This window comes from Syzygium oleosum, unplaced genomic scaffold (genome assembly GCF_021117445.2).
Source record: "Syzygium oleosum isolate NSW1041296 unplaced genomic scaffold, Sole_v2.1 Sole_v2.09, whole genome shotgun sequence".
In the NCBI taxonomy this organism is placed as follows: Eukaryota; Viridiplantae; Streptophyta; class Magnoliopsida; order Myrtales; family Myrtaceae; genus Syzygium; species Syzygium oleosum.
The window spans coordinates 11749981-11762972 of NW_026607493.1; the positions used below are offsets into that span (position 1 = coordinate 11749981).

General features: G+C 38.4%; 1 protein-coding gene and 1 long non-coding RNA gene across 2 annotated transcripts; both read right to left on the reverse strand.

Moving 5' to 3' along the window:
- Positions 1-260: 260 nt before the first annotated feature.
- LOC130139015 (uncharacterized) lies at positions 261-3157 on the reverse strand. The gene is made up of 3 exons (XR_008817259.1): positions 3017-3157; positions 2048-2116; positions 261-583 (listed from the first exon to the last, which is right to left on the reverse strand). It is a non-coding gene; the product is annotated as an uncharacterized LOC130139015 (long non-coding RNA).
- Positions 3158-8232: 5075 nt separating this feature from the next.
- Positions 8233-12165, reverse strand: LOC115662535 (ras-related protein RABC2a-like). The gene is made up of 6 exons (XM_030584678.2): positions 11874-12165; positions 11690-11758; positions 10977-11042; positions 9520-9641; positions 8744-8872; positions 8233-8550 (listed from the first exon to the last, which is right to left on the reverse strand). The coding sequence occupies exons 1-6, from the start codon at positions 12010-12012 to the stop codon at positions 8446-8448; spliced, it is 630 nt and encodes a 209-aa protein (XP_030440538.1). The 5' UTR covers positions 12013-12165; the 3' UTR covers positions 8233-8445.
- Between the last annotated feature and the right edge of the window lie 827 nt (positions 12166-12992).

Sequence of the window (12992 nt, forward strand, 5' to 3'; positions counted from 1 at the left end):
TATTTTTTAATCTATACCTATCGAGAATCTCATACCATGACCTCACGTTGAATTTTCGCAAGAACCCAAATCTCCATGATGAGCAAGGCTCCAAAAGAGGTCGCTTTTGCAGGGTTAAAGGCGTGTGGAATTGGTTAACCGTCGGAATAGGATCTTGATCCTGAATGATTGCATCACGACACACCCTTCAGTCACTTTCTATCTTTTAAAATTGCCAAGCTAAACCAGCTTCTTCAGATCTAAACCGCGAAGAATAACAGTGAAAGCAAATTAAAATAGCTATTTACATGATCAGTGGAGGGAGGGACCCATCCGAGCATCCAGAGTGTTTACACCTTTATGAAAGGGAAACTTGCAGAAAAGGCAGCTCTTCTGGGGTTTTCCTTTCTACCGTGCTGATAAGACAGAATCTGTATACACATAAATATGGAACTTACACTTTGCACCCATGACAACTATTCTATATTGGTGCGCTATGTTCAACCATTATTTCTTCCTAAAATTAGACTAGTTCGGCTTAATAGAGGAGCCATGGTGATCCCCTTAGATCCGCTTGAATCCACAATAGCATAGAAAGTTACAGCTACATTGAATCTCGGGTTAATTCCAAAAAAAAAGCCCAAACTTTAGGTCGAGGGAAAATTTTAGCAAGAACCTTTTTTTGCCTCGTAAAAAAGCAGCAACTTTAGGTCAATGGATAATTTTTGCCTGAACTTTTTTTTGTCCTGTAAAAAAGAATCAACTTTAGGTCAAGTGACAATTCTAGCCCCAACTTTTTTTTTGTCTTGTAAAAAAACACTAACTTTCACTTAAATCCCAAATCTGGCCCCCATTGACTTAAAATCATTGATTATCTACCTTGAATATTCCACCTTAGCAATAAATCCACGTGGTTTACTGACTGGATTTAAAGCAATATTCATTATCTTATTCTCTAAGCCACAATTTGAAGAATAATGGTGAAACTATTTGTCTCATTTACTTTACCGGCAAGGCAAAAATATCTCTAGATTGAATCTCTTTAGCTAGACATAATTTGAAGTTGACCAGCGCCTGTCGACAGACGCCATGGACGAGATTCGCCAAGCTCACCACCATAACTTTCTTTCTCAAACAATGGTGAAAGTCAACGGGGGGCCAGATTTGGGATCATGGTAAAAGTTGGTGATTTTTTATGATACAAAAAAAAATTGGGGCTAGAATTGTCACTCCACCTAAAGTTTGTGCTTTTTTACGGGACAAAAAAAAGTTTATGACAGAATTGTCCCTCGACCTAATGTTGGTGCTTTTTTATGAGACAAAAAAAAGTTCGGGCCAGAATTGTCCCTTAACCTAAAGTTGGTGTTTTTTTTTGGAATTAGGCCATTGAATCTCACTCAAATTAGTCATAGTATATATGTTATGAAATTTCAAACCTTACGATGCAATATTCAAATTACAGAACATCAATATTGTTTTCTGCATATCATATCCAAAGAATCCTTGAATATAGATATCAACACTTTCCTTGCTCCTTTCAATTTCTCGTGCAAAAGGAACTTACATCTTCATTCCAACCAAAATGAAGTTTGAATCTCAAGAGAGGAAGAATTCCTTGGGAAAACCTATCCAATCTTTAATGGAGAAAGTTGTGATACAAGACACATTGTAGATGTGGCGATAAAATGCATGCCAACCTTGAAACGTTGGCCATATAGATCGTACTTATGATCGTACTTATGACTCAAATAACATTCCTTCCGGGTACAAGATTCCCTATGATAATACCTCGAAGTTGCTACTGTGGCTGGACCCTCCCTACCCTTAAATCAATAAAAGAATTGACTTCATTTAAATAAAAAATAATGCGGAGTCTAGCCTCTCATCACGAAGCAAGATACATGCATAATGAAGCTTTCTAGCTACAATCTAGATTGGCCTTTTGCAGGTTAGGTGCATGAATTCGCCTAATTTCTTCACCAACTTGGCTTTATTTTTACCTTTACTTGCAATTCAATAAACATGTAAAAGGAGGGGACAGGATACTTAATTGGTTAGTTTTTTGTACCTTTTTCCTGCACTACAAGTTGAAACCATAGTTGCTGAGGCACATCATTGAGACAGAAGAATGTGTGTCCTGAACATCTCTATCGCAATGAATGAGACAGACATTAGCGCACCCCGATTTGCAAAAAGAAAGAATCACCAAGAACAACACAATCACGAAGAACGTGCCCAAGTTGAGCACTGTACCGCCCTAGTAATTCTATGCCTGTGAACGTTGTCTAAGACTTCTGCAGATGACATGTTTTGGTTTTCTATGATTTGACCCCTATCACAGGTTTGTACATTCGCTTATCTTAAAAGGGAAAGAAATCTCTTTTGATGGGCATTTATAATAATCCCGTATTTACAAAATAGTTACGACTTGAGTACCATAATCGTAACCCTAATCCTACGTGTGGTCTAGACTTTTCTAGATGATGTGTCAGTTTTGTGTGGATATGACCTCTATCAATATATTGTACATAATTGCTTATACAAAAAAAAAAGGAAAGGTAATCGAAACATGTAGCATCTTAGGGATCAAATTCATCTGTACGAAACCCAAGTAGTGGTTTAGGTTCGTCAATTGTTCCCTAAGTGGCCCCGAAAAGCGGTAAATCAATGTCATCACGTTTTGTAGAACAAGTCAGGTTGAGATACAAACACGAAATCCGAGGGAAATATTTTCCCCACACTTTATCTTCTTCAGCCATTGCTGCTTTCAAACCCCAGAAGAAAAAAACATGTATAGGTGCGTGTGGGGGAACGATTCTGCGCGGAGAAGAGATGCATTGAACTTTGTCGGAAGAAAAGAGAGGCACCGACCTCCACTTCCGTCACCATTCATGACGGCAAGAACTTAATCTTCTTCAACCACAACTTAATTTTTGACATTTAAGGAAAAGCTACAGGAATAAGCAACCATCTCAAATGTGGAAAACAATACTGGAAGGGGCATTTCTAAATAATGACCACGTTGTTCTTCACATACCTACATACATATACGGCCTTCATTGTATTTCCTTTTCCTTATCTCTTTGGAATTTCCACTTAGAAGTCGCTTGAACGGTGGAGGGGGCTCTTTCAAGGACGGTGGTCGGTGTGGTCACGCGGTTCCTGGAATAGGATGTTTGCGGTTATGCGAAGGTAGTTGCAGCAGAATGAATGCAACCCAAAGGCATGCCCATGATTTCGTATTCCTCTTTTGTGTGGTCCAACTTGGAGGGGATAGAGATTCATTATTCCTCCCCATTTTTGCTGCGACCTGTGCTTTTTTTTTTTTTTCAATTACATCGAGCAGATGGGCCGATGTAGCTCGAGTTGTTAACCACCGGCGTGGCCACTTTTGGAAATGGGGCGGCCCCTCGAACCCGTCTTGGGAAAGAGAGGTTGATTGACGCCTCAAATTAGCCAAAGAAGAACGAGCAAGTATTTCCATTTCCTCCCATTTTATGATCGAGTGCTTAATTTTTTTTTTCAATCAAGTGCATCTATTGGTTGATGTGAGACTTCCGTTAAAATCGTGAAAGGAAAATGCTACATTGGATACTAACGTGGTAAATAGCTGCTAACTGTCCACATTACCATCTGACTTGGTTTCTCGAAATGATTCACGTCAACATATATGTATATTGAACGGCTAAGATTGTCATCCAAGTCAACACTATCTCTTTCCTCATCACCCAAAACCTAGATAGAGAGATGACGATCAGTGAGCGCGTGAGCGATTAGGGTTAACTTTTGCTAGACTAGCAAGCCACCTTGGTAGAGTCACATGACATGGCAGTTTATTTGACGAATGCCTCAAATTGAGCCAAATTGTAAAAGTTCAGTTACTTGAGTGAACAAAATCAAAATAGGTACTTAGATTGTAAAATAGACAAAAAAAAAAGAGTGCTTATGGGGTTATTATACAAGGGTAAAAGCCACCAAAAACCCTCAAATTATGCCTATTGTGACACATTTACCTTAAACTTTTTTTGTGTTACCAAAAATCCTAAACTTGTATCTGTGTGACACATTACCCTTCGGTAAAATTCCGTCAATGAGCACCATAAAAAATTTGCCTACGTGGACGCCAGAAAGTAAACGGTGTTGACATAGCGCCCACGTGGCTTCAATAAAATAAAAATAACGTTGTTTTGGTTGAAAATAATCCGACAAAACCTTGACAATAGAGAAATATGTCATAGTGAGCATAGTTTAGGGTTTTTGTTTGCTTTTCTTCTTATTCAAAAAAAATTACCATATAGTTGCATTTGTTTTGGTAACTTCACTTTGTATTTCAAGCCTCAATCTGAACCATTCATGTTTTGCTGTGAAGCAATGAATCATACGACGCAATATGCAAAAGAGATGAGGCCACGATAAAAATACTAGGCCCATGGATCACCTTTGCACGGCCCATTATGTACCCCCCATGGCCACATGATCTGAGTGCTTATCCTAGAGCGTGAGATTCAATATTTAGCCCTCAGTAGATGCTGTAAGAATTAAGCATGTCCTGGGAATCAATCACTCGAACTATAGCTGGATTCACCTAACTTTGGGAATTTGAGTCGGATTCGAATAGCTCGTGTTCTTGATCTAATGGAGCGCATACTCAGAAATGCTTGGCTCAAATAGCTCACAAGCCTAGTCAAGTAATTCATGTAACTCGGGCAAAGAACAACCTTCTCTGAATTACGCAAAATAGGCTCGGGCCTTGCATTTACCTTGTTGGGAACTGAACCACTTACCCACCCATGATGGGTTTGCGGGTGAGAGAGACCTCGGCTTTGTCGGCGACGCGACGGTGGTCACCGTTGAACCATTGATGTCGGATCCACCAAGGGCAACTCATCAACGGTGGCTAAGGGCGCGAATGGTAACCATTTTGTTCCAAAAATCAAATTCTTACCAGAAATTGATTTCTGGAATTCTTGCCAAAAATTGATTTCTGGAGGAGCAATCTGTTTGATAAAATATGACTAATTCTACTCTAAAAATTGATTTCTGGAAAAAATTTAAATTTCACTCAAAGTGGGTGGCCACAGGTATTCTAAGCCATTCTGTGAAGTTTTAAAATTTTTTATTTTTTGATTTTTTTGGCACCTCAAAAAAATTAAATTTCACTCAAAGTGGGTAACCAAAGGTATTCTAACCCATTTTGTGAAGTTTTGAAATTTTTTGATTTTTTTTTGCCACCTCAAAAAAATTAAATTTCACTCAAAATGGGTGGCCATATGTATTCTTAAGCCATTCTATGAAGTTTTGAAATTTTTGATTTTTTTTGGGCACTTCAAAAAATTTAAATTTCACTCAAAGTTGGTGGCCACAAGTATTCTAAGTCATTCTGTGAAGTTTTGAAATTTTTGATTTTTTGATATTTTTGGACACCTAAAAAAATTTAAATTTCACTCAAGAGTAGCTACATGTGTTTTAAGCCATTCTATGAAGTTTTGAAATTTTTTATTTTTTATTTTATATTTTTTGAAAATAATTCACCAAATTTTTTATTTTCCCGAAATCTGACTTTTTTTTATTTTCTGGAAATTTTTGTGAATTTTTCTGGAATTTTTCAATTTTTATGCATTTTCTGGAAAAAAAAATTAGTGAGATCTCAAAATGTGTTGTAAAGGCCACGAAAAAGAGAGAAAAGAGGGAGAATGCATTCTGGAAGAGAGAAGCTACAAAAAGTAGCTTCTCTTTTTCTTGCCCAAAACTCATTCTGGAATAAAAACTGCATTCTAGAATTAAGAATGCATTCTGAAATCAAGTATTTTTAACAAACGCATTTTTATTCCAGAATGCAAAAATTACTCCATAATGCATTCCGGAAATTTTTTAACAAGCGCATTTCTGTTCCGGAATGCATTTTGGAGCAGAATTTCTGCTCCATAATGGATTTCATGCGCGCCTTAAGGGAACTGTGAAGAAGAATAAGAAAGGGAGGAAGAAAAAAGAAACAGAGATTTTAGAAAATTAGATAAATATACCATATTAGAAGATATGGCACGAGAAAGTTTGTCACGCAACTAGCCGTTCATTGCGCAAGTGGTTGTTCTTTACATGAGTGGTTATTTGCCGCGGTTGGCCCTTTTTTTGTGTTGCGTAATGAACGATTTGACTCCAAAATAATATCACCTAGTCGAGTCTTAGTAAATGTGGTTATTTACTTGAATTTTGATATCGCTTTTCGTTTAATTAATAGGATTTCTACTTCGTCGGCTCAAGTAACCTTTATTATTTGGTTTTGGGCATTTTTAGGTAAATGGTGCTTATCTCTTTTTTGAATTTGTGAACTCATGTTTTGAAAATAACAAAAATATTATGAGTTATGAAAAACATAGCATATCATGATATTCATATAAAAGGAAAAGGATGTTTAGAGCATATATGTTGCGTAAATTCGGATCAAGCATTTACTACCCTTTTAATTATTCTGAAATGGTATGCTAACGCATTTCTAGAAAATAGTGTATGAGTCGATTAATTGTGAAATATTTCGAGAAATGCTTTATAAAACGAATAGCAAAAGGCTATATGTATTGATTTGTGAAGCTGGTTTATGAAATGTATTTATGTGTTTTGGTTTGTGAAACCAATTTGTAATGTGGATTATTTGAAGATGACGGTTTGATGCTCATTATCGATATGAACCTAGTGAGGGGTTTATGGGTATGCATATTATTCGGATATCCTTCTAAGCAAAGCCATCACCTAATAATAAGTGTAGACCTTGCCAAGGGATGAATCTTGGTCACTCTCTTACCAGGCATTATGTTGTGACCATGATTAGATATTAAGCATGAGAATGATCAATGAAATGGAATATTGATGTGTGATTCATTGTTGTTGATTTAAATGAGTATTTCTTATACGTATAAAGTTTGGTTGAAAAGACATAAGGGTGCATTTGGTAATTGGCCAAATAGTAACTAATTCTATTCTTTTGTTCTCAGAATCAGTTTTAGAATAAAAATCCGTTTGGTAAATGTTTTGTTCCCAGGCACAAATTTGGATCCCAGAATCAGTTTTGGAACAGAATTAAGAAACAAAAAAAAGTTGCTTCTTGATTTCGGGAATAAGAATGAGAAATAGAAAAGATTTTCTTTTTATTTTTCTTCTTTCCTATTCTTCTTCTTGGCCATGGCCGGGTCACCGGTGACCGGCGGCCGGCCACAGGCCAGGGCACGCGACTAGCGGCCGGCCACAGGCCAAGGTCGGCGAGGGCATTGCGGCCCTTGCCCAAGCTGCGAGGGTCTAGGCCGCGAGCCTTGAGGGCAGGTAATGGCCGGCGAGGGCCACCCTAGCCGCTCGCGGCCTGGGCGAGGGCCGCCCTGGCCCGATTCGGCGAGGGCCGTGATGCCCTCGCCGGCTGGTCGCCGGCCATGGCTAAGAAGGAGAAGAAGAAAAAAAGAAAATAGAAAGAAATAAATATTAAAATATTTTTAAAATATTATTAATAAAAAGAAATTTTGTCCGGTTATCAAACGCATTTCTGTTCTTTTTCTAATTTAGGAAAGTAAATTTTGGGAACGCCTTCAAATGCTTAGAAATTATTTTCGGGAACAAAATAAAAAAAATCATTTCTGAGCAAAAATTATTTTCGGGAACAGAATGATTACCAAACGCACCCTAACTCTTTTTTGTTATTGTATGCATATTTTGTACTGAGTTTGAGAATAATGGGTTTCAGATATTGCTTTGTAAATATGCATGGTGAGTGCTCGATCTATTTAGAAGAGATATATAGTACTTATTGAATTGTGATTGCTCATGGTTTTCATCTTAAATGTTTTTCCAATTCTTCCGCTAGCGATAGGTACGGCAAGGGCACTATCAACAGGGAATTTTTAATAATTGGATTTTTAGGTGTGAGCTTAGCTAGTTGTATGTGTTTAAAAAGATAATTGTCGAGTTAGCTGAGTTCTGATGTGTATATATACTTTTTATGGATTATAAAAACTCTGATATTGTAACCAACTTATTGATTTATCACACACACACACATATATATAAGGAGATATATATTTTAACAATAGGTTGACGTTGGTTTTTGTTTGAGGCCGCATCCTTCGGGTAGGGGGATGGCCGTGTCATTGTCCAATACTTGTAGGAATCGGGGTGTGACACAATCAATAGAGGCAGTTTTGATATATGATATGCCTGCACTAAAGGCCATCTTTTCTTTTCTTTTTTCTCCCGGGACATAGAATCAAATAATTAGAACTTAAATGCATGCAGGGCCAGCATCAAATACATAAACTTTGTGCAAGCTGTGTATACTATTAATATCTTGCACGATTTGGTCATGCTAGAAGCTGACTTATTCGGTTGTTCTGTTTGTCGGACAGTTTGCCTGTCTCTTTTGGAGATACAGACATGGTTTTCCATCTTGTTCCGAGGAGCGGAACCGAGGCAGAGAGAGCGAGCAAGTTAGCAGCAGCAACCCTGACTAGGTGCGTTGGGTTTGGGCTTGGGCTCGACTATCAGGTCGGGTTCGGCCTTGGGCTTGTCTTTCAGACTCGGAACCTCCAGTATCTGTGCAAGAAACCAAACACCTCAAGTCACAATAGGTAACGCAACTCTGGGGAAATGCTGTGATCAACAACTACCGTCATTTGTCATACTCCCAAAAGGTGAGCAAATGTAATCAAGAGCTCGGAACATTGGACGACTACGATACATGAGTCCGCTGCAACGCATTCTTAACCATAAGATATGCCTTTAATACCTTTAAGGCAAGCTGTTCAAAGCATTTTTCGACATTTTCTCTAGTTTTAGCACTGCATTCGTTGAACAGACATCCGAGCTCTCCAGCAAGAGCAACTGCCTCCTCCTTTGTTACCGCTCTCTCTGAATCCTGGAATCATGACACGATCAACACATCAGTACTAGTAGATCCTTTTCCATATGCAGTGAACTCTGTTCAGCTGATGAGAATAAAACTATGCACTGTCATCATATTCAAGGAGCATTGGCATGTTGCACCAACAGAAAACTTAGTTGTCATAGACATGTCGTGGTGATCTCTCTACTGCAAGGAGGATAAGAAAGATGAAATCTCTTTAGGATTTTTTTTTGACAGAAATGGAGTGGACAAAAAACTCTTCAAGCGTAAGTCGAAGTATATTGCGATAATATTTCAGAGAAAGTTGACATAGCATGCTGCATAGACAAAGCGTCACATTAGTTTCCATCATGAGCCGTGTGCTTTCCACTTGTCTTTAGCAGAGCAGCAGAGCAACTGCCATTGAAATCCTTTCAAAAGTTGAGCTGCTCAACTAAAAGTTTTCCAAGGGAAGCACCTTGGATGAAAGAAAATTAAAAGTTGAATGATTATCAGGAAGAAATGCTGCAGAAAAGAAAGAAGATAGCATATTTGGAGCTAGCACAGGGCTGACATTTGGCTGAACCATATAATATTCGCTTCGAGGAAAGGTTAAACTTAGCTTTGTCAAGGAGCTATGGTCCAAGGCATAAAAAACTAGCACGGGTAAAAATTCTTACACGATCAAGTTTGTTTCCCACAAGCATCTTAACGCAGTCTTGAGTAGTGGAGTAGAGCTCAACTTCTTTTGCCCACAGATCAGACAAGTTTGTAAGTGTTTCTCTTCTCGTCACGTCATACACTAATACATGTGAAACCAGGGAACGAACTTGAGTTAGACATTGAAATAAGGTAAGGTGATAAAAATTGATTAGATCAACTTTCACAAGGGTGTTACAGGTACAGATCAATTCAAGAAACCCACTCAGAAGGTTGATCAATAGTTTATACGATGAAGAGAAAAACACTGGAATATGCAACTGTCTGCTGGTGACCACGATTGAAGGAGGATTGGACTTCAATGAAAGACTCGTATGGTCAGTCATAACCTCCTCTTGCTTTGGCCTATGATGTCTGACACTGTCTCCCTCTTCTGTTACTGTTTTTTTTTTAGATAATGACACAAACAGTCCTGAACTTTGGCCCAATGTGCAATTTGGTCCCTGAACTTTTAATTTGTTCAATGTAATCCCTGAACTTTAAGCTAATGTTCAATGTGGTCCCTGAACTTTTAATTTGTTCAATGTTATCCCTGAACTTTTGGTAAATGTTCAATTTAGTCCCTGAACTATATGAAAATATTCAATGTAGTCCCTCAACTTGAATTAATGGAAAGGATTGCATTAAACATTTTCATATAGTTCAGGGACTGAATTGAACATGTACCAAAAGTTCAGGGATGACATTGAACAAATTAAAAGTTTAGGGATCACATTGCACATTAGATTAAAGTTTATGGACTGCATTGAACAAATTAAAAGTTCATGGACTATTTGTGTCATTTTCCCTTTTTTTTTTTCTAAATGAAACTTCTGTGCTGACCCAGTCATCTCAACAAACTTGCTGCATCTTAATTGGGAACGCTTAAAGCTCTTCTTAATTAGTACCACTGACCCCTTAAGTATTCCTTACTGTCATCGAATCAATTGTCGGATTGCGACTTTGTGAGGTAATTTCTAATCTGAATGACCAGTGGAACTTATTTTCCAAGAACTAGCCAAGTGAATAACCAACAGAAGCTGTTTATGCTACTATCTTGAACTGGCTACAGAAAAAGTTGCACGCATGAACTAGGATGAAGCCTCGCAAGCATATAGACTAACTAGCCAACTGAACCAAAAGATGCTTCCAAGAATATAAACAGGATCCGGCGCAAAGAGAAGTGCAACAATATGCATCTACACTTAAATGTACTCATATGTGCGTTGCATTTGAGAGCTAATTGACTCATGAATTAAGATGTGACAGTTCTTCAGTGAGGAATGTGAGGAATGTGAAGAAGTCTCGGTAACAATTAGCATATGACAGTGACCTACCAAAGGAGCAAATTATGTCCTATGAGTGCTTCTAAATATTCAGTTGGACATTGATGGCCAAAAAGGAAAAAAATCAGTTGACGATTGACATAGTTGCATACCAAGCATGATGCCATGGGCGTCTCGGTAGAAGGAGCTTGTCAACGTTCTAAACCTCTCCTGTCCAGCTGCATAAGTAGTTTCTAGTAAATGCACCAAAAAAGTACCAGATAGCACTGTGGATATATCACTAAGCTGATTAATATTAGAGAAGACAACAAAAAGAAAGTCGGGCCAATCTCAAAAGTGGAATCTCGTCTAGCATGTGAGCATCTTCTAACTCCGCAGAGCACAAGTCTTAGGTGTTGTATATGGAGAATGACCAAGAATCCTACAAACTTAAGCATGGCTCGACTCACTAAATAGTAAACACAAGCTCAAAGTGACTCCTGATAGGATGATGGAGGCCTAGGAAACGTACGATGGGATCTTAGGTTAGAGATTTTAGTGCCTGTGCTTGTTTAAAGCAATATTCAGCAGTTGATAAGAAAGAAATCTGATCAAGATACATACCAAATGAGAAACCGATAGAGTTAAAAGATACATGCATGCAATAAAACAAAAATTTCATTTGAACAACTCAAGGTAACAGGCACTTGCCCCTCTCTTGTATTGGGAATTTCTCTCTGCTTGATCATGACATTCACTGTTTGATCACCCGTGAATTCTTGTTATTGCCAGAACCAAATTTCTAACAAAAAATTTTCTCATTCTCCACTTCACTCAGACTCGAGAGGAGAAAACATAATTATCCTTACAACAGAGAAAATATTACCAGTGTCCCATATTGTGAGCTTTAGTCTCTTCCCACCAACTGTTAGATGCTTGATCTTAATATCCACTCCTGCAGATGTTTCATTGAAATCAACAAACGGACAATATACTAAAATGCTAGCCATCAATGTTCAAGTGATGCTTTCTCATCATTATAACCATAATAAAGGCACGAATTAGAGTACCAATTGTTGGGGCAATGGTCTCTGGAGAAGCAGAGATGAAACTGAGAATAAGACTGCTTTTGCCAACCCCAGAATCTCCGATCAGCAATATTTTGAATGACAAATCGTAATTGCTGCCCTGGCCCGAAGAAGAACCCATTTGATCAGAACCCGACGGTGATGTTACGCCCTGTAAATTCCTCTATCAATTTATAGTATGACTGTATATGTTTCTCATGCAAACCTCTGCTTCTTTGCTATATATAATATCTTTGTTTCTTTAGGGAAAGTACAGAGACAAAGTACTGAAATGAGGAAGAGGAGAATAAGGCAGGGACGTGTAAAGGAAGATAAAAAGGAAAGCAAAGTGGGCATCGAATGTGTTAAAGAGAGAGAGAGAGGAACCAAACAAAGGTAAATGGCCAATTGAGACGACCACCCGACCTCGTTAACGCGTTATTCTTTCCTTTGGCTCTTTCCTTTTCATACTATGGCTAAATGGTGGATAGATACCAACCTTCCAAGACTCATGTACGTTTTTGCAGGATTCGCATAGCCTTTCGGTACATGATTTCTTATAATGCAATTGTATTTACTCAGCGCGTAGGTACCGCACTATACTGAGGTCATGCGGAGCTCTATCCATGAAATGGCAAACGGAGAGTTATCAGTTCGGAGGAGAGCCAGAGGACAGTTTTAAGGGAGGGGATTTTGTTTGTGCCTTAGACGCAACAACCCAATTGCAAGAGCTGAAATCTACCAACTAAGCTATATCTCTCGAGCCAAGTGGAGCATGCGGGATTGAGTCAAATGCTTCTTCTATTCTTTTCTTTTCCTTAGTGCAGCTGGGGCATCCTAAACTTGAACTAGAGACCTAACCCCTAAAGTAAATCATCGCACCTATGGTCCAACCAATTGGGAGAGAATCAATAGATTCCTTTTCGGGAACAATTCCTCCTTTTCAAATGCAGCATACAACTCTCCATTGTACTACGCACTCCAAGTACTACTAAGCTATCGATCAAGGAAATTTTAAGTATCCAATGTGACCGCCATTATCGTATTTTAAAGATTGAACTATCTATGTGAAGCTCGCGTCAGGTTGAGTCATGTGGTGCGCTCACGTGCAAGCCTTACCTA